Below are 26,200 nucleotides of genomic sequence, written 5' to 3' on the forward strand. Positions count from 1 at the left end.
GATCTTCCCGACCCAGGGATTGAACCCCGGTCTCCTGCACTGCAGGCAGATTGTTTTACCCACTGAGCTATGAGGGAAGCCCCATTTGTGTTATTACCCTTATTTTACATAGAACATGAGGCCCAAAATGGAAGAAATGGCCTCTTTCCTCATCAGTAATATCTATAGTATTTTTAAGCCATGGATATAAAAGTATTTTGAAAAGTATTGTACTAAGAGATATAAGTATTGTGATTTACCACCATTATTTGGTTGGCAGACATACTGAAACAATAAGAATGCCTTATTTCAGAGCAGTGGGAGAAACTACAACACGTATTTATTTGTTAATAGGCTTATTGCTTTTCAAGTCAAAGAATTTTAGTGATGTGTGCTTTTAATTTTTATAACAGAGTCCAGTTGGCAACTTTGTGGGAAGCAATATAGTATAGTGGAAAGAGCACGGGCTTTCAAGTAAGACCTAGGTTCGAATCCCGGCTCCAACACTCACCAGCTGTGTGACCTTGAGTGAGTGAGTTACTCAATTTCCTCATCTGTAAAATGGGGATGATAATATATACCTATTTCATAGGGTTGTTGTGAGGCTTAAATGACATAATGTATGTAAAATCATCTAAATACAATGCCTGGCATAAAGTAGGCATTTGCTAATTGTTTATTATTGTTATTTGTTCGGAATCAAATTATTTTACATAATTTTCCTAATGTAAATATAATAATTCTCTTTAGAAAAAAGAATAGATTGTTTCTGACATTTAAAACAAGAATAAAAGATGCGCTTTTCCTTATCTTTCTTGCTTAAGGTTTCTCTATTAGAATATCGGAAGAGACAACGAGAAGCTAGGAAAAGTGGCTCTAAGACAGAACACTTTGCGCTGGTTAGTGTATCACCTCACACAAGTGGAAACTTGAGCAGCAGCAGTGCTGATGGGTGTGCCCACAGGAGTGAAAATGGGGAGCAGGTAGAAAGCGCCGCTAGCCTACCTTTACCAACACCAGCTACAGTTTATCATGCTACTTCGGAAGAAACCAGCAATAACGGTACTGTTAAGGAAGCGTCTGCCAGTGAAAAGAATGAACCAGAAGTTCAATGGTAAGCTGCCTGTTTGAAAAAAAACAAAACACAGACCTAATTGGTAACTTTAGAACTACAAACAAACAGTATACCTTCTTATGAAAGTAGTCTTTGTTATTTTATCTCCCAGTCAGTATCTTGGCTCATTCTGAATAGGGCTATACCTGTAAAGATTTGAACTATGCTATTCTGCTAAACGACAGATTTTTGTTTGTTGTTGTTCTCCTAAGGCTAAGCAGATAGCGGTTTGTAATATTAATTTTGACAGATCCTTTTTGCTGATAAGGTTTTAACCAAGATATTTATTTGTCTGTGTCGTTAAAGGTTCATTGTATCTACTCCTTGATAATTTTCACATTTTTCAAACAAATACTCCTTTCCAAAGAACCTTTATCATAGCATCTCATGATTTGTTTACCACCCTTATCATTACCTTGAAACAACAATCATGTTTAGTGTTTCTTCAAAAGGAATAGAAGCAGCTGGCTAGTGAGGGTCTTGGCAAAGGGCAGAAGGCCACGTGCATTTTACATCTTGGTCCTCTTACCTCTGAGCTTCCTGCTAGCCTTATAATCCAGATACAAGGTAAATCTGTAAGGGGTATATTTGGTCCCTTTGGTAATTTGAAGTGATGGTCTGAATGTTAACATGCTACATGCTACGCTTCAACAAGCCCCTCTTCACCAAGAACTTGCTTAAGACAAAGGAATGGAGTCTGCTTGAGTTCTTCAAATTACTGATAAAAATCTCAGTCTGGGGGGAGGTGTTGGGGGTACTGTTTTCAAAACTTAACACCAAAGTATTTCCCTTAAAGAGCCTAAGCCTTTATACCTGGGAGGATATGTTGACCATCAAGTGGCAAAAAATGATCTAGCCAGCAATAACTTTTAAACTGATGATATGACTTGATTTTACAGGACAGCCTCAACTTCAGTGGAGCAAGTGAGAGAGAGGAGTTATCAGAGAGCTCTGCTGCTCAGTGATCACCGAAAAGATAAAGACAGTGGTAAGTGAGCTTGTTCCTTTGCCAAAGAGTGGAGGCAGCTAACCCCCCTGCGCTCGTCCTCTGCATTCCTAATGTTCTCTCCGGGTCTGCTTCTGCTTCGTCTCTAGGGGCAGAGTCACCATGTGTCCCATGTTCACCGAATCATGTTCCGTCTTCTCCTTCATCTCATTCAAATCACATTCCCCAGTTGCAACCCAAGGGCCCAGTCCCTTCTTTCAGTGAACTTACAGAAGGTCAGTAAGCAGATGACCTGTCATGGTGGTGGTTTTAAATACCTTTTGAAAGCATAAAGGAGAGAGCCTTTCTAGATGCTGGTTTGAATTAATGGAATGTACATTGAAGTATTAGTAAAAGGAAATATTTATCATGTAATTTTACATTTTCTGTGATTCCTTATGCTTTACAGATCCTGATCCTGAAAATCTAGAACCCACAACTACAAATGAATGCCCATCCCCAGATACTTCCCAAAATACTTGTAAAAGTCCTTCAAAAATAAGCAAGGTAATAACATTGACCTTTGAACGTGGCCATTCTGAAAAGTGGATGGTAAAGCGCACCTGGAGATTTTTCTGCTGTACCCAAGTATCAGTTTGTGATTTCTGGACATTTTTCCTGTTAAAGTTCCAACGTGGTAAACATACTTCAGCAGCTTACGTTTGCTTCAGTAGCTCACCCCCCTTCCTTATGCTAGTGTCTAGGAAATTTAGAGTCTGTTCATGAAATATTTGACCAGTCAATTAATTCTCTAAAAACAAAAGGTCAGATGACATTCATTTGAAAGAAATGCTACCTCTGTCCTGGATCATGAATACATGATAACCTAATGGGGCATTATCTTTGCAAACTAATAGTGAGGCAATCTGATTTTTTCTTTCTCCTTAAAGAACATTATTATATATTCACATACTCTCATACTTGGATTATCTGTATTTGAACATTGAAAAGGTATTATGAATGAAAACAGTTGGGGGTGGGGAGCAAGTTTATCAACCCCAAGCAGATTTGTCATTATTTTGAATATAGAAATTTAAATTACAGAATTGAAACTTGCCTCAAGTGTTTAAGGTACTTAGGGGGAAAAATGGAGATTAATTTCCTTAATTTGTGTTCAATGAAAATTTGGGGAATTCAGTTGAAGCTTATTAGCAGAACTTGTTGACCTACTTAAAAAATTGGCTTTTTAGTATCTGAAACCTCTGAAGTTGTCTACAGACCTATCCTATTCCCTGCCCCTTTTAAAATGAATAATATAAACATTCATTATATTAAATATATAAAATGAATGTTATAACAACAACAAACTTCAATGTATACAGAATGTTTCATAACTTTATATAATTTGTTTTCTTTACATAGCCTGGTTCACCTGGACCTGTAATTCCTGTTCAGCCACATGGGAAAATACTTACAAAACCAGATTCCCATTGGGAGGGAACAGTTATTGTATCAGAAGCTGAGAATGGTGTCCACCTGAAAACAGAACTCCATCAAAAACAGCTGTCAAATAACCCCCAAGCACTTTCAAAGAACCATCCTCCACAGCCACTCGTTCGCTGTTCATCTGAGCAACTCTCACAAAAGCTGCCTTCTGCACCCATGAAGTTGCACTGTCCTCCGTCACCTCACATAGAAAATCCTCCAAAGTCATCAACGCCTCACACGCCTGTACAGCATGGCTATCTCTCACCAAAGCCTCCTACACAGCAGTTAGGCTCTCCCTACAGGCCTCACCATTCACAGTCACCTCAAGTTGGAACACCTCAGCGAGAGCCTCCAAGAAATTTTTACCCAGCCGCACAGAACCTTCAAGCCAGTACTCAGCAGGCAACTTCTGGAGCATTATTTACACAAACACCCTCAGGACAATCTTCAGCAACATACAGTCAGTTTAATCAGACAAGTCTGAGCAGCACGGCTCCACCCCCTCCACCCCCTCCACCCCCTTCTTCGTCTTATTATCAAAACCAGCAGCCCTCTGCAAACTTTCAGAATTATAATCAGCTTAAAGGTAGTCTTTCCCAACAAACTGTGTTTACATCAGGACCAAATCAAGCACTTCCTGGCGCCACAAGCCAGCAGACAGTTCCAGGACACCACGTTACTCCAGGGCACTTTCTGCCTTCTCAGAACCCTGCTGTTCACCATCAGCCGTCTGCTGCTGTGGTCCCACCCCCTCCTCCACCACCGCCTGCTCCAGGACCACACCTTGCACAACAGCCAAGCCCCCATCAGCCACACTCAGTAGCACATGTGGTGGGGCCTGTTCACGCCGTCACCCCTGGCTCGCATATTCATTCTCAAACTGCTGGACACCATTTGCCACCACCCCCTCCACCTCCTGGCCCTGCCCCTCATCACCATCCACCGCCCCACCCTCCCACAGGACTCCAGGGTCTACAAGCACAACACCAGCACGTGGTGAATTCAGCCCCTCCGCCTCCCCCTCCGCCTCCACCTTCCAGTGTTCTGGCTTCTGGGCATCACACCGCGGCAGCTCAAGCCTTACACCATCCATCTCATCAAGGACCTCCACTTTTTCCTTCAAGTGCTCATCCAGCTGTACCACCGTATCCTTCGCAAGCTACACATCACACCACTCTGGGACTGGGACCCCAACACCAGCCTTCTGGAACAGGGCCACATTGCCCATTACCAGTTGCAGGTCCTCATCTCCAGCCCCAAGGACCAAACAGTATTCCGACACCTACCGCTTCAGGGTTCTGTCCTCATCCTGGCTCTGTGGCCCTGCCACATGGGGTCCAAGGACCTCAGCAGGCATCTCCAGTGCCTGGACAGATTCCAATTCACAGAGCACAGGTGCCACCAACATTTCAGAACAATTACCATGGTTCGGGGTGGCATTAAAACAGACTTCAAAAACATTTTTTAAAATGTTCTGTAAGATAAACTGTATATTTCATATGTACCAGTTATGGTACTTTTTAAAGCTTGTACATGAAACTTTGTATAAAAAAAGAAAAAACACCAGTGCTCTTTCATTGTATTTTTCCCATTTTTGCTTTTTAAAATTCCTTAAAAAATGTGCTGTTAAGCCAGTGTTAGTAGCTTTTATTTTGTAAGTGAACATTCCAGCTGTTTTTCTGGCAGTAGATTTGATGCTACATGATCTTTAAATTTTATTGTTGCAATTAAAATTCATTTAGTGAATGTTTTCTATATTATTTTATACATATGCATTAACCACACAGCTAAGTAATGGCAGTATGAGGATTTTCTTTCTATCAGCAGTTCTGTGAGTGCATCTTAGGTATAAAAAAATGCAATACAGATTTTTATAGTTTGCTGTGAACAGGGCTCATTTTGTTTTATCGGTTATTTGCAAGCAAAATGTAATTTAATGTATAAATGATTTTTAATGTCTCCTGACTGTAAATACTGCATTTCTTTTGCGTATATAATTGCTTACAGCTTTCTCATTTGATATATAGCATTGTACATATGACAAGTCTTTGCAAAACTATGTGATCTTTGTGAAAGTAGTACAGTATATGGCTTTTAATTTCTTTATTTTAAATATACTGTCACATTGAAGCACTGGTTGGGCATTTTAATTCATGTTAATAAACCACAATTATGTCAGTTTTACCAAATTGTCCTGAACAACTTCTGAGACTGGGGTCTGTTTAAGCGTTTTTTGTTTTTTTTCTTTACAAAGTTACCTTTTCCAGATAGTTTGTAAGGAGCCTTCCATTTTCTTTAGCAACTACTACCTCAGTTGAACTGGACTGCAGCAAGCGTCAGGAAGCAGTGAAGGCTTGTTCCTGTAATGTTCCTACATGTGATTTCGCAGGAGCAAGAGCCATAAGAAACTACCATGCTACATAAATGCTGCAAACATTCAGTTATCTGACATCATACGAAAGGGATCCATTTCATTAAAGCAGTACACGATTCAATTGTAGACTACTTTACAACCTTTTGAAAATACAGAGTCTCTCACCTAAAAACAGGAATATCTCACTTGGACATGTTAGCACATGACTGAAATGTCCTCTTGATGAATCAAAACTAGGTGAAAACCTTAACGCAATATTGTCTAGCTATAGTATTTAAAAGACTAGTAGGAAATAAAATTTGTTTTGGGTGTACAAAACTAAAGGAAAAAGGTATTATTTCTTAGCTAAGCAAAATGAAAACGGCCTCAAGTGAACATTTTATCGCTGAACTATAAAATTATTTTGGAATAATACTTATCTTCTACCTCTCAGGAGGAGTAAATAAAACCAATAGAAGGGACAGTATTTGTCAACACATCTTTCATCATGCAGTTGCTTAATTTGGCACAGTATATGAAATCTGTGTATTGGAGAAAAAAGTAGACTAAAAATGACTAAGATTGGCAGTAATATGTTTTACATTTTTAATTTCCATTTCCTTTTAAAAATAGCTACATTAACATAGCTTTGCTTAGGGCTCAATCCTGATCATCTTCACATTTTAAAAACTTAGGTCAGCTTTGCCCTCTCTGATCAGCAGACAAAATTCTACTTACGGTCTTCACTAAAGTTATCTGAGAAGAAACAGCTTAACATCGTCTACTGCCTGATTGATGATAGTTTTAAACAGAAGACAGAGTCCCATAATGAATTATCAGTATTCACACTTCTTTAAAAGGACTGTCCTGAAGATTTACTTCTTCATAGTTTTATATTTGCCTACTACATAAGTAAATATACAGAAGCCTTTCTGTAAATTCCATTAATCTCTAAAAAAGTAATGGGAAAAAACTGGAATTTAAGAAGTAGCTCAATAGAAAAACAGTAGTTTATCCTGGTTAGCTAGCTATAGATGATCCAAGCACAGGAAGAAGCAAGTTAGTAAATCAGTTTTCACCTAGAAAGTTTATGCTTTTTTGAAGCTCCTATATCCACTTTTCCTCTGCCTTGGGGCAGTCCTAATTTCCAGCCAGCCAGCTTCTGAATCTGCTATAATCACATATGTGATCCACTGCTTGTCATTTTCCATGAAGACTTCACATAGACTAGAGAAAGGAAAAGACAGGACATTCAACTAAAATCACTGAGCTGGCTGCAGTGTTTTGCATAACCAGTGATTCTCTTTGAGCTTATATGCATTCATCATCAAGCCACCAAGAATCTGCTAAAAACCAAACTATACCTAATACCCTTGTATATTCTTTCTAGAATCATTGCTTTTACATTTGTAAACTAGTAGGCTATTTTATAAGTGACAGATCCTAACAAAAGTAATAGTAATCTAGACTGTTTCCTAACATGAGCCAAAACTGTATTAGACAAGCTATTCAAGTGTGCTATAACCCTGATAAAAATTCATATAGACTTAGGGAAGACATACATGTATTCTGTGGTTCTCGTGAGAATGGTTCCTGTGCACGTCATGGATGGCATCACTGGTCTACAGCCACTATCTTTCACAGAATCTACAAGGTAACCTACAGCCTCATTAGAAAAACTTAGCATCCACATCACATAAATGAATGCTATCTTCCACCTCACAGCAATACGATCTAATGCTGACTTCTAAGAGAATTATGTGTCTCATTCCTCACAGTGAATAGTTTAAAAAAATAAAACTGACAATGCTCAAAATGTAATTAGCATGTTTTTGATGAAATAAGAATGGAAAAGGTTCACAGAAATTCTAGGTACTGAATCTATACTACAGCATGTTTTTTAGACCCATGTCATACCCCTTACAAACAATGAATGTTTTCCTCATATTAAGCCTTGATGCATGTTCTACATTTCTTTCAACAAGAATGCTGAGATTTCCTTTAGTTCCAGTTATACTACATTAAAAGGATAGCAAATGTTTGTTTCTATCACTTTAAATACAGGCCAATGACCAAGGCAATGTCTGGGAAAAAAAAACCAAAACACTTTAATTTTTAAGACAACTGCAAGCACCTCAAACAATGGATTATTGTTACAACACTTGTTATCTTTTCACAATCTAGTTATTGCAAAGGCATATGGATAAATGTTAATGGACAAAGTCAAGAAAAACGAGGCACCTTGAGGAATGTAAAATTTTTTAAAAAAAACAACATTCAATCCACTGATTTCTAAAAGAGGCTAAGTGTACCTCTATATATTACATTCTAAAATTGTATTGCCTACTATGGTTTGTGTCCTGGATTCTACAATTTGAAGGAAATGCTTAAACAAAATTGTGTGCAACCTGCAAAGGGAAAATCATTTTCTCAACTTCAGTGCATGGAAAGACAATAAAAAAGCTAGTAAAATTTGTTGTAGCCACACACAAAACTGTCTCTGGAATGAATGTAGTCCCCGTTTTCTCTGAGATGTTAGTATTCTTTCTTCCCATTGCACTGCAAGTTGTATATACCATACCTTGGTTCTAGACAAACACAAATAAGCTTTTCCAAAAAATATATGTGTATTTTTTCATTCCACACTGAACATATTTCTTGTGTCCAATTTAATCTATGTAGAGTTTAACTTACAGTGCCTGGAGGAAGCAACACCACGTGGTACTGGGCCACCACATTTTTAAAGGGAAATTGCTCTTTTTCCTTAAAAGTACTTTTAATTAAAAATATGCAAAAATACGAATGGGACCACTAAACTATAATGTGTATTTCAGAATGAGAAGCATGTCCTTTCTTTAAAGTGCCATACAGGGAATGACATAACCTAGACCCAGTTGTTTAAAATCCAATGCAAAAGGACTGTCATGGGATGAAAAGTGTGCACAACTCCTTGGAGCAGTTAAAAGTCCATTACATGCAACTTAGGCTACAAAGCACTCAAGACTGGGTAGCTTTTCTGAAATTTGAGTCCCCATCCCATATTTAATGTAAATTAACATTTACAGGGTGCATTTACATACACTATAATACAGGAATGATGTCCCTTTGCCAGAAGATCAAATTGTACATTTCCTTGCTATTTCTTGGTTCCAACTTGATAATTTCTTAAGATTGTAAATTATATAGTACTCAGCTAAAATATTTCTTCATAAATAGTTACAAAACCTGCCAAAACACAAGGAGGAAAGTATTTTTCGTTCAAAAAAAAAATGACATTTGAATGTCACACAACACAAGAAACAATGCTTAGAGACATGTTATTGTTTTCAGAAGAAAAGTGGGTCAGTAAACTACTAAGCTGAAGACAAAAGACTGCCCTTCCCCAGGATCACAGTGCACAAGAAGCAAAACGTCAAATGACAGTACCTCAAAGCAAAATAAAGGTCTGAGGATGAAGCCAGCTCACTTGTAATCCTGTTAAGAATGAGAGTCCCCCTTTAGGGCCAAATGCGCTGGACAACGTGTGCCAGCTCAGAATGGGCGAGTGCAGAATCTGCTAAGAATTCAACCAAGGATGCCGAAGGCATTCGCCTGCTGAAGCTCGTTTTTCTGGAACCATTTCTAGCATCGGGATCAGGAAATCTGTAAACTGTGCAGCATCTTCATGGGGCCAGCCATACTTTTCCACAAGTACATCAAAGAGGCTCCAGGGCTTCAGTTTGGTGATGTGCCGCAGTTCTCCTACAGGGAAGAACAGGCAATGTCAAGAAAGCTTCTAAAGCGCATTTCCCATTGCTGGTCCAGCTGAGTTCTTCACAATCAAGCAGATACTTACCTTTGCAACACTACACGACAATAAAGGCCAGCTTCCCCACTAAGGAAGCCTGGTCAATGTAAACAGGGGTTCATTTAAAAGGGAAAAATTCATCTGTATCAGTTCCAGGTTTCTTTCAATAAGCGGAGCATGCTGAGGACACTCAGAATATTTTCATTTGCTAGGATGGATCCAGGTACTCTTCAACTTGGGACTCTGCAATTTGCTTACTTGCTTAGAAAAAGCTTTAAGATACATGCTATTTTGAACTCCTTAAAATAGACTGCTTTTTTTCTGTAGGTTACCATGAAAAGAAAGGGTAATCTTTCCATCTGGAAGAGCGCTAATGAAGAGAACTTTGGGTGATGATAGAGATGTATCAGCACTTTATCTCTGCTGTCCAATATGGTCGCTGCCAGCTCAACACAGCTACTGAGCACTCGGGATGGAGCTGGTGACTAAGGAACAGAGGCTTAATATTTAAATAGCTACAAGTAGCCACTGGACAGCACAACTCTAGAGTCCACCCAAATCAAAATCCCACTGATCTCCACAAATCTGTTCTAAAATCTATCAGACATCAATTTATAAAAAGCCTTAAGTTATCCTTTTCAAAATGTTCTAACTGCAGTATGAAAAGTGCCAGTCAAAAAAAAAAAAAAAGAAAAGTGCCAGTCATGAACAGCCCTCTTCATGTCAGACAGAGTGACTGACATGCTAGTAAATGGTCTGGGAACTGTAATAGCCTTTTTCATAATAGGAAAAAAAGTCATTCTAAGTAAAAAGGACAGGATGACTGTCATGAAGAATAACTCATTTTCCCTGCTGCAAATGTTCACAGGAGGTCCCACAGGACCTGCACACCGCGAGGCCACCTCCACGCCCTGGGGCCCAGGCTGCTGACAGGCCCCTCGCACACGGGCTGGGCCAGTTGCTCCCTCCAGGGATGCCCGCTGTGGCCTGGACAGAGCAGACGGCTAGCACACAACATGTGCCCACAGAGGGTTGGGCCTGTGCTCACAAAGGTCTTCTCAGGAGGCCTGGTCTGTGACTCAGAGTAGATGCACACCCCTCCTCTTTCTTTAATCACAGAGATGGTAAAAGACTATCCCAAAAGACAGTATCACAATGTAAAAAAACAAAAGGAAAAACCACTTGTAATTACCCCATAACGACTGCCTTTTGGCCGAGATGCTTTCATTCTTATGAACTGGTCTGTCTACAGGGTTGTCATGATGTGCACACAGTTCTGAACAAAGAAATCACAAGACTGTCTCTCTGGGAAAGGGAGAGGGTTTAGGTCAGTTCCTGACTCCCACATGAGGACAGGGACAGAGCCAAGCATGGAGACCAAGCGGCAGCCGCCTGCCACCTGAGAGGAGCAACAGACAGTCTCTGCACGCGTAAGTGGGAGCAACCAATGAATGTCCACCCCTTTACCCAGGAACTCCTGCTGTAGGAATCCTACCTAGGGAAATAAACCCTGACCCCCAAATATGCTCACTGCAGAATTATATTACATACTCACAAAACTATAAGTGTTCAGTCTTCAGAGAATTGTGGTCAAAAACACAGCCAGACCCCGTACATATACTTGATGAATATTATTTAATATTACTCAGTAACATGGTGTAAATTGTATGGCCACATGTTAAGTAGTAACAAAAGTCAACTACATTAGGGACTTTCCTGGCGGTTTGGAAGTTAAGACTCCACATTCCCAGCGCAGGGGGCATGGGTTCAAACCCTGATTGGGGAACTAAGGTCTGTATGCTGCCTGGCAGGGCCAAAAAACCAAAACTATGTTCTACAAATGATCCCAAGAGTAATTTTCAAAGAGCCATAAAGATGGAAAGCAGGCGCCCCCAGACCTCAGCTCTGCTCAAGGCCGCTCCTTCCTCTTTCCGCGTCCTCTCTAATGCAGCTCCGCTGATTCTGTAGTGACTGCTGACGTCACCAGGACAACGTTAGAGCAAACTATGGAAGCACACACACCACATGGCAAAACCAGCTCCATGGGGGACATTCTTCTGTACTTAGTGGAATAAGCACTCTCCAGGTTTGCAAATAAGAGCAACTGCTGAGCACGAGCTGCTCAGAACTGGAAATCTACTCCTGAGGATGCCGTTCTCAGACTAAGCTCCATGAACAGGCATCCAAGTACACACAATCTTCCATGAAAGGAGAGCTGCTTCACCATGAGAGACGCCTTAAAATCTGCATAGTAACAGGAAAACCATACAAGGCGGGAAAGCTATACTATAAACTGATAAAGATGATTCCAAAAGAAATTCTAGAATATCTGGCATACTTCTGGCCAGGTAAACCCACACAGAAAACTGAATGAACAAAGATACTGAATACACAGCAATATTGCAATAATAAAATAGTGTGTTGCCTCTAAAATGAACAAATATGTGGATTATGAAGGTAGGTGGGAAAACTCTACAACGCCAAGAAACACAGGTAATGCACTCACCTCACCCTGTCATCGTATGTACAGCTTGTGTTCAACTGCATAAGCAGCAGCAGCGCTATCTTATAAACAGTTGATAGAAGTTACTTAAAAACAAACCCTAAGCTCCCAAACTCACACAAATTCATACATGCAGTGGCCTTCCTGGTGGCTCAGGGGTAAGGAATCCACCTGCAATTCAGGAGACCCAGGAGACACGGGTTCAATCCCAGGGTCAGGAAGATCCCCTGGAGAAGGATATGGCAACCAACTCCAGGATTCTTGTCTGGGACATCCCACAGACAGAGGAGGATGATGGGCTGCAGTCCATAGGACCGCAAAGAGTCAGACACGACAGAGCAACACACATTCCTAGAACTGCCAAGAAAAGGCTCCTTTGATAAGTGAGGGCCTCAAGTCCACTCATCAGCTCCAGTCTGACTCGTAACACTTAAGAAACACAGCCACCCCATTCCCACCATGTATAATACAAAACAAAAATAAAACCATCAGATACTAAAACATTAAAAAAATTTTTTTTTACTATCTGTCCTATTGTACAAATAGCTTTTACACCTTGGCAATTTTTTCCCTTAGGAAAATATATCAAGATATGTTTTGCTGAAACAAATTGTGCCAATACCAAAACACTTGACTGTGACAGTCTTTACTTCTTAAACCGTTTCCAACCCTTTCCTTCTTAAAGAATGCCGAATAACCCTTAACCGTCCCTAGGCATCAAGCTCTCACACACATGCAGGCCACCTGGGTGCCAGCAAGGCCAGATGGGCAGCGCTGCCTCTCAGGCTTCCTGACCTGCTCTGTGGGCAGAACCTCCCTGACACATACACACTGAGGAAGACTGATGGCAACAGGCCTGAAAGAGGGACCCTCCCTTGAAGTAAAGGTTCAGGTGGGCCACTCCGCATGCCAACCCCTGGCTATGAGTTCTTGCTAAGGAAAAATATTAAACACTTCTGTTCCTCTTCTCTGGAGTATTATTTTAGGTGATTTATGAAGGAAAATGTACTATTTTGCCTATGAGATTATAACATTCCAGAATTAAACATACAAGCATGTGAGGTTTTATACCACACACAAGGGACTATAAAACAAAATCCTGGTACTGTATTATTGGTAACTAAAAAAGAAACCATGATATAAAATAAATTATGACAAATTTCAGTAGCATACACAGAGAAAGGAAATCTATCAGTAGATACAGGTACTAAAGAAGACAAAAAACTTAAACATTTTGAATAATTTCCTACAAAGTACATGTAAGTAAATATTCGAGGTCAAACTCTAAATGAACCCTACCTCTCACATAAATAAAAATTAACTGAAATGGATCCTAGACCTAAGCAGAAGAGCTATAGCCATATGTTTTTAGAAGAAAACAGAAAAATAAATTTTCATGACCTTGAAGTAGATAAGAGTTTCTTAGATGTTAGATTAAAATATCAAAAGCACAAGTAACAAAATTAAGAAACAGAAAACTGAACTTCATAAAAAAGTAAAAACCTTTGTAACTCAAATATCACATGCACATTCAAGAGAAATGAAAATATTGTACCCACACAAAAACTTGTACATTACTGTTCACAGCCAAAAGGTGGGAACAACCCAAATGTCCATCAACTGGTGAACGGGAAAATCCGAGGTGGTCTAGTCACACGAAGAAAAGGATGGAGTACTGATTAATGCTACCCGTGGGTGGACTTGGAAAGCATGAGAGTAAACGAAAGGAGCCATTACAAATATCAACATACTTTACGATTCCAACTATATGAAAAATCCAGAATAGGCAAAGTCATAGACAGAAAGTAGACCAGGACTGACACTCATCTCACACGCTAGTAAAGGAATGCTCAAAATTCTCCAAGCCAGGCTTCAGCAATACGTGAACCGTGAACTTCCTGATGTTCAAGCTGGTTTTAGAAAAGGCAGAGGAACCCGAGATCAAATTGCCAACATCTGCTGGATCATGGAAAAAGCAAGAGAGTTCCAGAAAACATCTATTTCTGCTTTATTGACTATGCCAAAGCCTTTGACTGTGTGGGTCACAATAAACTGTGGAAAATTCTGAAAGAGATGGGAATACCAGACCACCTGACCTGCCTCTTGGGAAATCCGTACGCAGGTCAAGAAGCAACAGTTAGAACTGGACATGGAACAACAGACTGGTTCCCAATAGGAAAAGGAGTATGTCAAGGCTGTATATTGTCACCCTGCTTATTTAACTTCTATGCAGAGTACATCATGAGAAACGCTGGACTGGAAGAAACACAAGCTGGAATCAAGATTGCCGGGAGAAATATCAATAACCTCAGATATGCAGATGACACCACCCTTATGGCAGAAAGTGAAAAGGAACTAAAAAGCCTCTTGATGAAAATGAAAGAGGAGAGTGAAAAAGTTGGCTTCAAGCTCAACATTCAGAAAACGAAGATCATGGCATCTGGTCCCATCACTTAGATGGGGAAAAAGTGGAAACAGTGTCAGACTTAATTTTGGGGGGCTCCAAAATCACTGCAGATGGTGATTGCAGCCATGAAATTAAAAGACACTTACTCCTTGGAAGAAAAGTTATGACCAACCTAGATAGCATATTCAAAAGCAGAGACATTACTTTGCCGACTAAGGCCCGTCTAGTCAAGGCTATGGTTTTTCCAGTGGTCATGTATGGATGTGAGAGTTGGACTCTGAAGGAGGCTGAGCGCCAAAGAATTGATGCTTTTGAACTGTGGTGTTGGAGAAGACTCTTCAGGGTCCCTTGGACTGCAAGGACATCCAACCAGTCCATTCTGAAGGAGATCAGCCCTGAGATTTCCTTGGAAGGAATGATGCTAAAGCTGAAACTCCAGTACTCTGGCCACCTCATGTGAAGCGTTGACTCATTGGAAAAGACTCTGATGCTGGGAGGGATTGGGGGCAGGAGGAGAAGGGGACGACAGAGGATGAGATGGCTGGATGGCATCACTGACTCTATGGACGTGAGTCTGAGTGAACTCCGGGAGTTGGTGATGGACAGGGAGTCCTGGCGTGCTGCGATTCATGGGGTTGCAGAGTCGGACACGACTGAGCGACTGAACTGAACTGATGGTGGGAGGATGGAGGGGAAGTGCTAACAACCCCAGGGTTTCTTTCTGAGGTAATGAAAATGTTCTAAAATTAGACAACAGCAACATTTGCGTAACTGTGTGAATATACTAAAAATTACTGAACTGCACACTTTGAAAGGGTGAATTGTATGGTATGTAGATTACACCTCAATAAAACTGTTACTGAAAAACTGGCAGAAAACTCACCCAAAAAATAACTTTAAAAAAGAATTCCCAAGGCTGTTGAAGTATGCGGTAAAAACAACTCACTACTGAGGAGCTCAGAATAAATGACAGGAATGAATGGGATGAACTATGACAGAATTTACCTGAACATGCTGTAGCAATTTCATTGCCATTTTTTTTTAAACCACATGCTCAAATTTAAGTAGTTAAACAGTGACTGAAACTTAGTCTCAACATGGCTTGTTATCTTCCTCGTGCGTTTGCTCTGGGCTGCGTCACACATATGGCCTGTGACATCATCACACCATCTCCTGCCGAAACTCTCGTGGGTGGGCTCTGTCACACAGCCTCCCTGGGGGGACCTGTGGGACGACAGGCATCACCAGGACTCGCTCAGTGCAAGGACCGCTCCCACCCTGCTTCCAGCTCACAAAGGCCACCTACAGCAAAGACTGGGACTCCAGTGAAGACTTCAAATGTACCCACTGTGGACAGAACCCCACTTACTCTGGCAGCCCCAGCCCCTGCTCACACACAGCTCAGGTCCTGAGAGAGTTTATCACAGAGAGGAAAAACTAGACTTCTTATAACACAGAATTAATGCTCCCAATAAAATCAGAGTTAAAGCAGTTTATCTTTCAAAGGCTTTAAGACTCACAAGTATGAAGACACTTTAACCTAGTTATCTGCAGAATCAAGCGCCCACTGAGCTCAGCCGAGCCGACACGCACCTGCAGGCCCATCTCAGCAGGGCCTCGACTGACGCCTCGGCCTTCCTCCCCAGTGTTGCCAGGCCAGGCGGCCCTCAAGTTTACAAACCACTGTAAGTGCACCTGGGCTACCTCCTGTCTTCACTGCGTATGCCACATGGAAATGCTACGATCAAGGTTTTAAACTTGAAACTAGGCAGATCACGTGGGGCAGTGCCCAGCTAGTCCAGGCCAAACACCACACAGGAGCTTTTCTCTTCACAGAAATAAGAGAATGTGATGATTTTTTGGTAATTCTGGAGATAAGTTAAAAATCAAACTAGAAAGTTTCATCTGAACATTAAAAATCAAGAATAGTACCTCTACTAAACCCCAGCTCCGAGAATTTCCTAGCAGTCCAGTGGTTGGTACCCCACACTCTCACTGCCAGGGCCCAGCTTCTATCCCCGGTCATGGAACTAAGATCCCACAAGCGGAGAGATGCAGCCAGAAGAAAAAAAAAAAATAGACTAAAAACCCAGCTCCTGAGTTTCACCCTCTCTTGCACTTTTCTCCTCCTTCTGCAGGACCTCACTTACCCTGAAGGTGTGCCTACAAATGTGGTCCTTTGACTACACATGAGTTTTGTGCATGCTCTGAAATTTCCCATTGTACTTAAAAGGTCTCTGGTCTGACACATACTATCAGCCACATATATTACAGCACACTCAACACCCTCATCTAGAATCAAGCAGCTTTTTCTTTTTAAAGATAACCATCTCCTCTGATATTTCCATCCTCAATATGCAGCTTTTACTAAAATGATGGCACCACAGAATACCTGTTTGGCAGAACAATGAGGTGTGCTGCTGGCTGTTCTGTTTTTCTCGCCATCGCTTTCCTAGGTTCGTGCCTTAGTCCACACAGGCTGCTGACAGCAACAACCTGACTCCTCATCGTCCTCGAGGCAGGCGCCAGTGTGGGCGGGGGAGGGCCCTCTTCCAGGGCAGAGACTCTGCGTCCTCTGGTGGTGGTGGGGGGGGGGGGGGGGGGGGCAGCGGGCTCTCCAGGTGGCTCCATAAGGTACTACACCATTCGTAACTTGATGCATCTTCTAACAGCCCTGCTCCTAACACTGTCACCTTTAGGGGTCAGGCACAGGTTTGGAGGAACCCATACCGACACCCAGACCAAGACAAGTCAGCAGGGGGACAAGATCCACAGAGGCACTCACTTCTGCAGGGCCACACCTTGACACACAAACCAAGATGGCTTTTCTTATATATCTTTGAGGCTAGTCCCACACTCAAAGGAAAGATTGTAACATTAAATCCTAATATGGTGAGAACAGTAATTACATTTCTGGCCAAAAAAATCCACCTCAATTTCAAAATGCCTGACCAAGAAACAATTCAAACCAGTAGCAGTTATTTTATCCTGAATTTTAAGCAAGATAATGCCACTTAGCTGCGCCTCAGTTTTAGCGGTAAGGCACACAGCCCGCTCCTTCTCCCCAGCGTCGGGTGGGGGTGAGATGTGCTTCCTGCCCAGGAGGACTGGGAGGACGGAGAGCAGGAGGCTGCTGCTCGGCCCTCTCGAGCCCCCTACTCTCCAAAGAGGCATAAGCAAAGGAATGGCAGTTTTCAATTTCACCTTTCTCTACCAGTTCTGGCACAAAGGTATTTTAGAAGAAATTTTAAATGGATCCATTTAAGATCCCAGTATTTCTAAAACATACATACACTCCCCTTACTGGTGGAGGCATGCCAGCACACGTTTTAACTACAGCCAGTCATCCCCCTCATCCCAAGGGACACAGTGAAATCAACTTCATGACAGACTCCCACTCATCATCATACTATTCCCATGAGTTCTGTGAAAGCCCTAAATCCCTCATGAGTTTCAGAGTTACTACAGAGCAATAATAATCAGGAAAGAATTTCAGTCCCCATTCCCAGTCATTGTAGGGGATTTCCTACCTAATGATCCAAAGGAAGGAGAAAAGGACTCTAGTTGCCAGAGTAACACAAGTCAGCTCCGTGTCAGTCTACCTCTACCGAGGACGCCAGATGCCCTTCAACTCCGCAGGTCACCTTCAAACATGCTCTTCAAACAAGAGCCCAGCCACACAATCTCCACAACACACACACACGACAATGTGACGATGGAGCAGCAAGGTCCACATGAGCACTTTATACTCCCCTCTGGGTGTGGGCAGTGTTCCCGCTGTCCGAGGAGTAAGGGCACTATGGGAAGGCCAGTGTGAAAGCCAGGACGCTGGACAGAGCGTCCTGAGCCAGACTCAACCACTGGGCACATCAGGACCCCAGCATCACTTACCAACATCTGCTGAAGGAGCCCCACAGGTGCAGTGAGGAGAGGGCTCCAGGCCCACCACTGGCTCTGGGTTGGGACTTGGCAGCTTTCACCCCCCCGCCCCCCACCCCATGCCTGTAGCTCAGATCAGAGGCAAAGCCCAAGAGGAGCAAGGGTCTCCAAGCAGGGTCTCCATGAGCAAACTTGTGCACAGGCTGTGCGCAGAGGCACCTTCAAATCATTTGCCTGACTTCATTTTCTCATCATTCAAGGCCCTGCCTTTTGTCCCTCTTCAGCTTCTTCCCCACTATGCACAGTGCTGGTCCCTTGTTGCTACAGAGCCAAGGGCAGCAGCAGCACAACGAAAGGAAAAGTCCCTGTGCATCTTGCTGGCTGCTGGTCGTCAGCACAGCTGATCCTGAGGTGGGGACGAGAGCCCTCCCGGGCCTTCCCCCTCCGCCTCTGGGGCGCCCGCAGGCCCACACTGCGCGGCACATCAGGCTCCTGCTCTGGCCGCCCTCCCCTCACACCCGCACCTGACGTGGCGGAAGGCTGTGGCTGGGGCAGGCCATCTCCCAGCCAAGTCCCCATGGGGCTCAGGCCATCTACAGGCTCTGAAAGCGTTCCAAACTGTGGAAGGAGTCTACCTTGATTAAAATAAACACAACTCCCCAGGTCATGCCATCCCAGGCCAAAATAATCCAGAGCTTCCCTTTGCTTCAACTATGTTCAAATAACATTTTCTGGAAATCTCCTAGGAAATTGTCCACTCTCAGCAATACTGCTGTCCAGAAATTCACAACGTACACAGTGTCTTCCTGCTTATAACAATTAAAGGCATCAGCTCTCAGTGTATCCTGGGTTGCAGACACCCTCTCACGCCTCCTTGGAGGGAGGGCGCACCCCAAGAAGGGACCCCCAGTGGTCTGGGGGACAATGCGACATGCCATGCCCGGTCCCCTGCCGCGCTCCAGCCCCAGCTCTGCCATTGAATGTGCTGCCCTGAGCACAACCTGAGACCGCGAGAAAGTCTGTGTGTAGTGAGGGGACCTTTGTACCTGCTGGAGTGACCCAGACTCAAAGACAAGATTCTCAGAACCAAACTAATACATGTCTGAAGAACATTTTCCCCTGACAATTTTTTTTCCTGTGATGAGATTTAAAAAAAGAAAAAATATTGCATCCAGTTACATACTTCACAGGTTACCCACTGGGTGGGCGTAATAAAGTTAAAGAGTCTGGTCGATGCACTCAGAGTAAGTGGAGTAGGAAAACACCGTCTTTGGCATGGTTAGCAATCAGGCCTCATGTAAAAACAGGGAAATGAAATTCAAAAGATAAGACAGGATTGGTTAGCTGGAAATCACCAAGGTGAATCATAAAACATTATTACTGTGCAAGAATGCCTTATCTCATAGGAAAATAAGCCAAATTTGGAGAATCAATTTGACTACAGCAGTTAAGACAGAGTATCTAGTACTTGCAAAAATTTCTAGAAACTCCATGTCCTGCCCACATCAACTTTAAAAAGTTCTTTTTTAAAGGAAATTGCACTTCTCCCCCGCCACAAAAAAAAAAAAAAATCTACGCTGAAAAACCATGAATTAAGAGGGCTATCCATGCTCACATGAAAGACAATGGCACTGGGGAAAGGTTCTGTAAAAATAAATTCCCTGGGGCTTTTGGGTGTTTCTAAAAATTGATCATTAACTGGGGACTATCCAGGGCAAACAGCTGTGTTCTAGGCCATGCCAAGGGGTGATCAACAAGTATAATATTAAAATAAATCACCTACAGTACAGTGTAAGGCGAGGCCCGGGAGAACAGGATCTGCTGTATAAGGATGTGAGGTACACAGGGTGTCGCAGGCCCACTCCCCCTACGAAACCAGCTCAGGCCTGTGAATTAGGAGGCAGACGGACTGCCATCAGGTCCACTCTCAAGGGCTTTGCTCCACTGCAAGAGCACGCTAGCTCCAGGAACAACTTGGAAAATGGAAAGGCAGGTATCGCTGGTTTCTAAAAATCGTTTAAACTCTTTTTATAAATACTTGAATACATGGACTGGTGCTTAGTGTAAAGGAGAGGTGTGGAGAAGATCAAAGGATTTTCAGAAGACTGTTCTCTCACAAAATTCTTATTCCACAAATATCGGACGATTCCTTATTTCTTGAGAGGTTTCTTCAGCAGAATCCCGCAGGTGTGAAAGTCCAGATCTGTATCCACTGCCTAAATGTGAACGCACAATGTCTCCTTAGGGAGAGGATCATGCTGAAAATCAGTGTGACGTAAATACCGTTACCTTTTCTGGTGAAAAACTCCTTGGAATATTTCCCCAACATAGCGTATTTTCGAGGGACTTTCCCCAGCAGTTCAATGATCAATGCTATGTGATCTGCATTGGGAAACATTGCCAGCAAAACAGAAACACACGACAGTTTAATCAGTACACTGCATGCAGACACCGCTACCGCCCGCGCAGACAGAAACAGAGCGCCGCCTGCACAGAGCACAGGCTCTGCCTCAGGGCCCCTCGGAGGACAGCACAGGGGCCGCAGCCGGGGCCAAATGCTGTCTCCTGTCAACTTTGAGATCAGCACAGGAATTCTGCTGGGTTGCTCTGGGAATTTAAGACAAATGCCTTTGTCACCATTAATGCTACCATTAGCAGCTGCTATTCCGTTTCTGTCTGCATCGTGGCGCTTTTCAAAAAGAAGAGGTACTACCTCTGCGATTGAAGAATTCCCGAGAATATTTTCCAGATAGAGCAAAGTGCCTTGGGATACTGCCTAGCAGCTCTATGATGTGGGCTATGTGGTCTATGGAGGAGAGAAAAAAAAGGATACGGGAATGGGAGGGGCAGAGGGAAGGATGGGATAAAAGAAGAGGGGGGAAAAATCGAAATTAGTAAAAAATCAGAAATAGATTCAAATCAACAATGTCTGCAGCACATCCATGCAGAGGCTTCTGGGATGGCAGGCTTCAGGACTGGAGTGTTAACAGCCAGTTAACCAGCTGACCTGAGGCCAGCTCACCCCAGGTCACCCCAGCATTGCAAGCAAGTAAGCATGGAGATGGGCAGGTTTGCAGATGGAATTCAAGCCAGAATTCCGTCGTTTTAAATTCAGCCCCCAACAGGACAGAGAAATGGGCAGCAGACCAGTGGACAAAAGGACCACGGAAAGGCCTTGGGTTTGTCAGGCCTATCCTCTCCCAGCCTGCAAGGGGGCGGGCTGAGGCCACAAGCTCCCTGCAGGGTCACCTGTACCGGGAGACTCTGCCCAGTCACTGTGACTGAGGGGGCTTCAAGCTCTAAGGGAAAGCATCTGAATCTGGTGTTTGAAAACCAAACACAGTTCTATTTTTGTGCAAAAACACAATGTTCTCCAGAAGGCCCGGACTCTCTGTAGACCCATACTGAGGTATTCAGCAGGCAACAATACTTACCTTCATCTCTGGAATAGTCTTCCCCAGAATGTGGTTCAAACAAATAATCTCCCGTTGCCAGCTCAAATGCCTAGGATACAACAGATGACATGCTAAGCGCTTCAGAGACTGGGTCCAAGCCAGCAAAGTTTTCTGGTACAAGAGACCTACATTTTATAAGGATCTGAATCAAACCAGAGTCTCCTTTAAAGGCTCAACATCAGGCTTTTTTTTCTTCTTCCCAAAAGTTCAAAGAAGCTTCAGAAACATTCGTATATTTTCAGAGGAAGCAGCTGTGTGCGGGCCTAGCCAGAACACTCCAGGGATCAGGGCTGTCTGGCCCAGAGCCTGCCCGCAACCTGCAGGCTGGCCTGGGCCTGGATCAAGGGTGTTGCCACCCTCCTGAGGGAAGACCTTCATGCCTCAGTAACTGGAGGTTCCTTTCAACAACTCTCATCACTTCATTCATTTCTGACTCAACCAAAGGAAATTTTTAGAACCAAAGAAGCCCCTCTTGCTATCACCCTGGGCCAGGAGGTCCTAGATCACTCGCAAGGAGAGCTTCCTGGTTACAGGATCAGCCCTCAAGGGTACAGGTTAGGGTGCTGCTGAGGTGACAGGAGGGGTATTTATTTCCATTTCTGCCAGTGAGTCTATATTTTTTATTTATAAAACTGTCTAAGGACCATGAGCTTAATTTGCTAACAGTAAACAAAGATGACAACTGCTACTGCTCTATTGATCAAATATCATGTTTTTAAAAAAATACGCTTTAAATAAGAATTTAAACAAATTAAAAGAATTCTTTTTAAAAAGAATAAGCCAAACCCCACTTCTGGTCTCCCTCATACTTACTTCTCTTGTATATTAGAGTGCGCTGTTGTGGAGGCCCCCAGGGGCCCATCCCTGCTTCACCGATGCCCAGGGGTCAGTGGCTGCTGCACTGCCCGCTCCCTCTCCAGACCCGGCCGAACTGGCCCACCCTCTCCCCTTCTGTTGCTGATCGCCAATGTGCAGGGAGGGCACCCACAAGGGAAGGCTCATCTGCCTGGGGTGGGGTCCCGCACAAACCAAGGCAAGTGCACTTAGCCCAGGACCACATCTCTTCATCTCGCAGTACTAGTTTCTTAAAGAAAGGAGGGAAGTAGGATGACAAGCCTCCCACCAGCTGCCCTGCAATGAGCACTAGCGCATGAACTCAGGATCCCTGCCCTGAACCAGACCTGGGTCTGAGCTGAACCCAGATGTGCCAGGTCTTGGCATGGAGCAAGGGGGTCGTCTGCGCAGAGCAGGGCCTGCCCTCTCCACCCAGAAAGCAATAAGGACACTACTGGCAGTCCCAGATCGGGGTGAAAAACCTCACGCCTGGCCACAGGCCCAAGGGCAACGAGTGGGTCACACAGTAAACGCCCAGAAGTGTTCTTGCCAGGGACAGAAGCCAAGAGAAAAGGGTAAAAGCCCAATGCAGGCGGAAGACTCCGGAAGTTGAGGGATGGATCCATGGAAAGCACCAATTGCTCTTTACCATCCTTGGTTTCGCCTCATTCCTCTAATTGATTCCCAAAACCATTTCAATCTGCTTGTATGCATTTCTGTCAGTCTAACACTAAGCTACATCAGCTCAGCATTTTGTAAAGATGGCCATTTTGATTAGCATCCATGTATTTCCAAGGAAATACAACTTGAAGAAGCCCGTCAATGAAATGGTAAGGAAGAGGCAAGATGAAGGCTCCCCTAGCAAGTTATCAGGTCCGGATTCTCTGAATCGTGGTAAGACTTTTTTTCTGCATGTTGTCGTTCTCCTTTATTATGTATCAAATTGTCTTCAACGTAAGCTACAACCTGATTAAACTCAATACTTCTTTCTAAAATCAATTTAAAGACACACACAAAAATCTCTTCATATACAATATCTTTTGTCGAGAGTCTAGCAAATATAGTATCTTTCATTGCAGGATTTCTGCTTAAAAGATTTTAACAAATAGGACATAGACAACAGGATAAATACGCACCATAATGAAACATTAGCCTCTGTACTTTGCCACAGGTTTCAACTCTCTGAGTTACTCTCAATATAACCTTTATTATTACTGTCCATGTTTAATACTGTAGAACTCTGGGTTCTTCCCTCGGTACTCAGCCCAGTCCCCTCAAATGGCTTTCCCCTGGAACAGCGTTTGCCTTCAGGCTCTGGGGAGACCAGGTACCCCTTTCCTGAAATGCTATTGCGTATCAAAGCACTCCATTCTGAATAAATAAGGTCACGAATTCCTTCCATCCATGACGTGAACACTCCTGAGCAGCTTGGTGGAGCGGGTCAAGACCGGCACGTTTCCTTGTCTTTATGCCGCTGCCTGGGGGCCACCATGGAACCTATCCAAGGACTCTGACACACAAATGCAGAACCACCAATGTCAGGACCCACACCACACTTTAGATCATGCACTCTCACATCTGGAGGAGCGCTGAAGCTCAAGAAAAGAACGAGAGATTCAGCCACTGACATACCCAGCTACTCCACCCCACCCTGTGTGGCTGCACGAGCACTCCGCCCTGCCAGGAGCGAATGCCCTTGCCAGTGAGCACGGGCACCAGCCACCACTCTCTCCCCACTGGAGTCTCTCAGACGCGATGCCACTGACAATGAAGAGCCCTGGGTTTTACCACTAAGAGCGGTCCAGAGCTTTATTACAGTTTGGTGTCGTGAATTTAATACACTGTCATGTATTTAAACTTTAACAGAAGTGGGATGGGTGATGACTGCCTCACCTGCACCGGTTTCTCTACAGAAGCAAGACGGGGCCTCTCAGTCATGACTTCCAAGGAGGCTGGCCCTACTCCCAGAAAACCACCCCTAAACTAATTACAAAGAACTTTATAAGCAGCTCTAGAAGCACTGAGGGACTTCACTTCTTGGGAAGAGAGGAGGCAGAAGGAGATGGAGAGAGTGCTAACGCTGATGCCGCGGTTCCCGGTGCTTACAGGGGCTGGCAGGGCTGGGGGCAGTGTGGAGGTGCACACTCGTATCTCACGAGGGCAAGACAGATAATCTGGTAAAAACTGTACTGACGGCTCCAACACTATGCTACCACATCTGTGATCTTGTCCTATTTTTTCTGGTTATATCACCAAAATTTAACACCCAAAATTAGAAGTACAAGATTTCAGAGTTGAGTTTTCAGAGTGTAATTCAGGACAACCCACATATAGCCCCTTCTATATAGCTGAAGACAAGTAAGGCCTGACCTCACACGTCAGGAAACAGAACACTGCTCCCCCGCAGCTCCAGCTGGCGGAAGTGCCCTCCCTCTCCTGACCTGGCCTCTGCCTCCCACTGCCTCCCAGCCCTTCCACCCCATCCCGCCCCTGGACTCCTGCAGAGCACGCCTGATTTCTTCCCTACATTCAAAGGAACCATGACACACATCAGCTCTTCTAACCATTTGTCTCCATACCCAGCACAGCAAGGACTCAGTTTTTTATACTTATTGAGAAATGTAATTTTAAAATTATTCTCCGGCATTACCCATCAGAGGACAGAAAGGCATACTTTCTGTTCTAGACCTGTTTGGCCATACTGGTTGCAAACTTGAAAGACAAGAGTTTCTTTTTTCATATTGTTTTAGCATCAGAGGACACACACACACAAGGAGTGCTGCAGTAACCTTTAAATCACAGACAGTTGTATTTATTCAGCACTCTTTGTTTTTCAGTGAGAAGACAAGTGCCAAGCTTTACACACATGCTCTCTCACTTGAAACAGAAGAGAAGAATCTGGGGGAGGCGGGGGACGATACAAGAAAAGCATGAAGCGCCACCTGAAGCAACAGATACACCCGTGTCTCCAACAAAAGACCTCCCAATTCAGCTCACTAAAAGAGAAGCGACAAACTGGCCAGGAGACAGGACCAAGAGAGGAACTGAAACTGGCTCACAGACAAGGACTATTCATGCTCATCGGGCCACAGGCAAGGAGAGAGTGAGAACAGACACTGGTGGAGCTTAGAAGAGTTAGACACACCAGACTTCTGACGCACACAAGTGGCAGCAAAAAGGCTCTGGTATATTAGAGAAACAAGAGGCAGCCCGAGGCCCTGAGGAAAACCATCGCCAAGCTGCCTGTGGGACCAGACTCACTCAAACAGCATACGCAGCTGCTGGTGCCTCCGACGAGGCTAGACAGCCTAGAGCCGTGAGCCAGAACAGTTTCTAGACTGTGCTTAACAGGAGAGAGCGTAAACAGTGGTATGTGGGGAGAGCCTCTCCTCTCCAGTAACAGGTCTGTCAGACCACCTCAAACCTCCCCCTAAATCACAGCTATTTCATCTTCCTCTCCAGCCTAAGTGAGGGAA

The 26,200-nt window shown here is 43.7% G+C and overlaps 2 protein-coding genes across 30 annotated transcripts in view; one reads left to right on the top strand and one right to left on the bottom strand.

Moving 5' to 3' along the window:
- KMT2E (lysine methyltransferase 2E (inactive)) overlaps window positions 1-5,690 on the top strand; it is a 93,257-nt gene extending 87,567 nt beyond the window's left edge. For 10 of the 16 annotated variants that reach the window (XM_060414663.1, XM_042249185.1, XM_060414661.1 and 7 more), the window contains 5 exons: window positions 804-1,093; window positions 1,993-2,081; window positions 2,189-2,314; window positions 2,488-2,585; window positions 3,441-5,690. In XM_060414663.1, coding sequence (XP_060270646.1) covers window positions 804-1,093; window positions 1,993-2,081; window positions 2,189-2,314; window positions 2,488-2,585; window positions 3,441-4,949 — 2,112 coding nt within the window. In that variant the 3' untranslated portion in view covers window positions 4,950-5,690. The remainder of the gene's footprint in view (window positions 1-803; window positions 1,094-1,992; window positions 2,082-2,188; window positions 2,315-2,487; window positions 2,586-3,440) is intronic. The other 6 variants (XM_060414669.1, XM_060414667.1, XM_060414666.1 and 3 more) reach the window with 1 other exon arrangement.
- A 2,252-nt stretch (window positions 5,691-7,942) lies between these two features.
- SRPK2 (SRSF protein kinase 2) overlaps window positions 7,943-26,200 on the bottom strand; it is a 244,493-nt gene continuing 226,235 nt past the window's right edge. For 4 of the 14 annotated variants that reach the window (XM_012176665.4, XM_012176666.4, XM_027968581.3 and 1 more), the window contains 4 exons: window positions 21,870-21,939; window positions 21,149-21,241; window positions 20,725-20,817; window positions 7,943-9,600 (listed from right to left, as the gene is read on the bottom strand). In XM_012176665.4, the coding sequence (XP_012032055.2) occupies window positions 9,416-9,600; window positions 20,725-20,817; window positions 21,149-21,241; window positions 21,870-21,939 (441 nt within the window). In that variant the 3' untranslated portion in view covers window positions 7,943-9,415. The remainder of the gene's footprint in view (window positions 9,601-20,724; window positions 20,818-21,148; window positions 21,242-21,869; window positions 21,940-26,200) is intronic. The other 10 variants (XM_012176669.4, XM_060414671.1, XM_060414672.1 and 7 more) reach the window with 3 other exon arrangements.

This window comes from Ovis aries, chromosome 4 (genome assembly GCF_016772045.2).
Source record: "Ovis aries strain OAR_USU_Benz2616 breed Rambouillet chromosome 4, ARS-UI_Ramb_v3.0, whole genome shotgun sequence".
Taxonomy (NCBI): domain Eukaryota; kingdom Metazoa; phylum Chordata; class Mammalia; order Artiodactyla; family Bovidae; genus Ovis; species Ovis aries.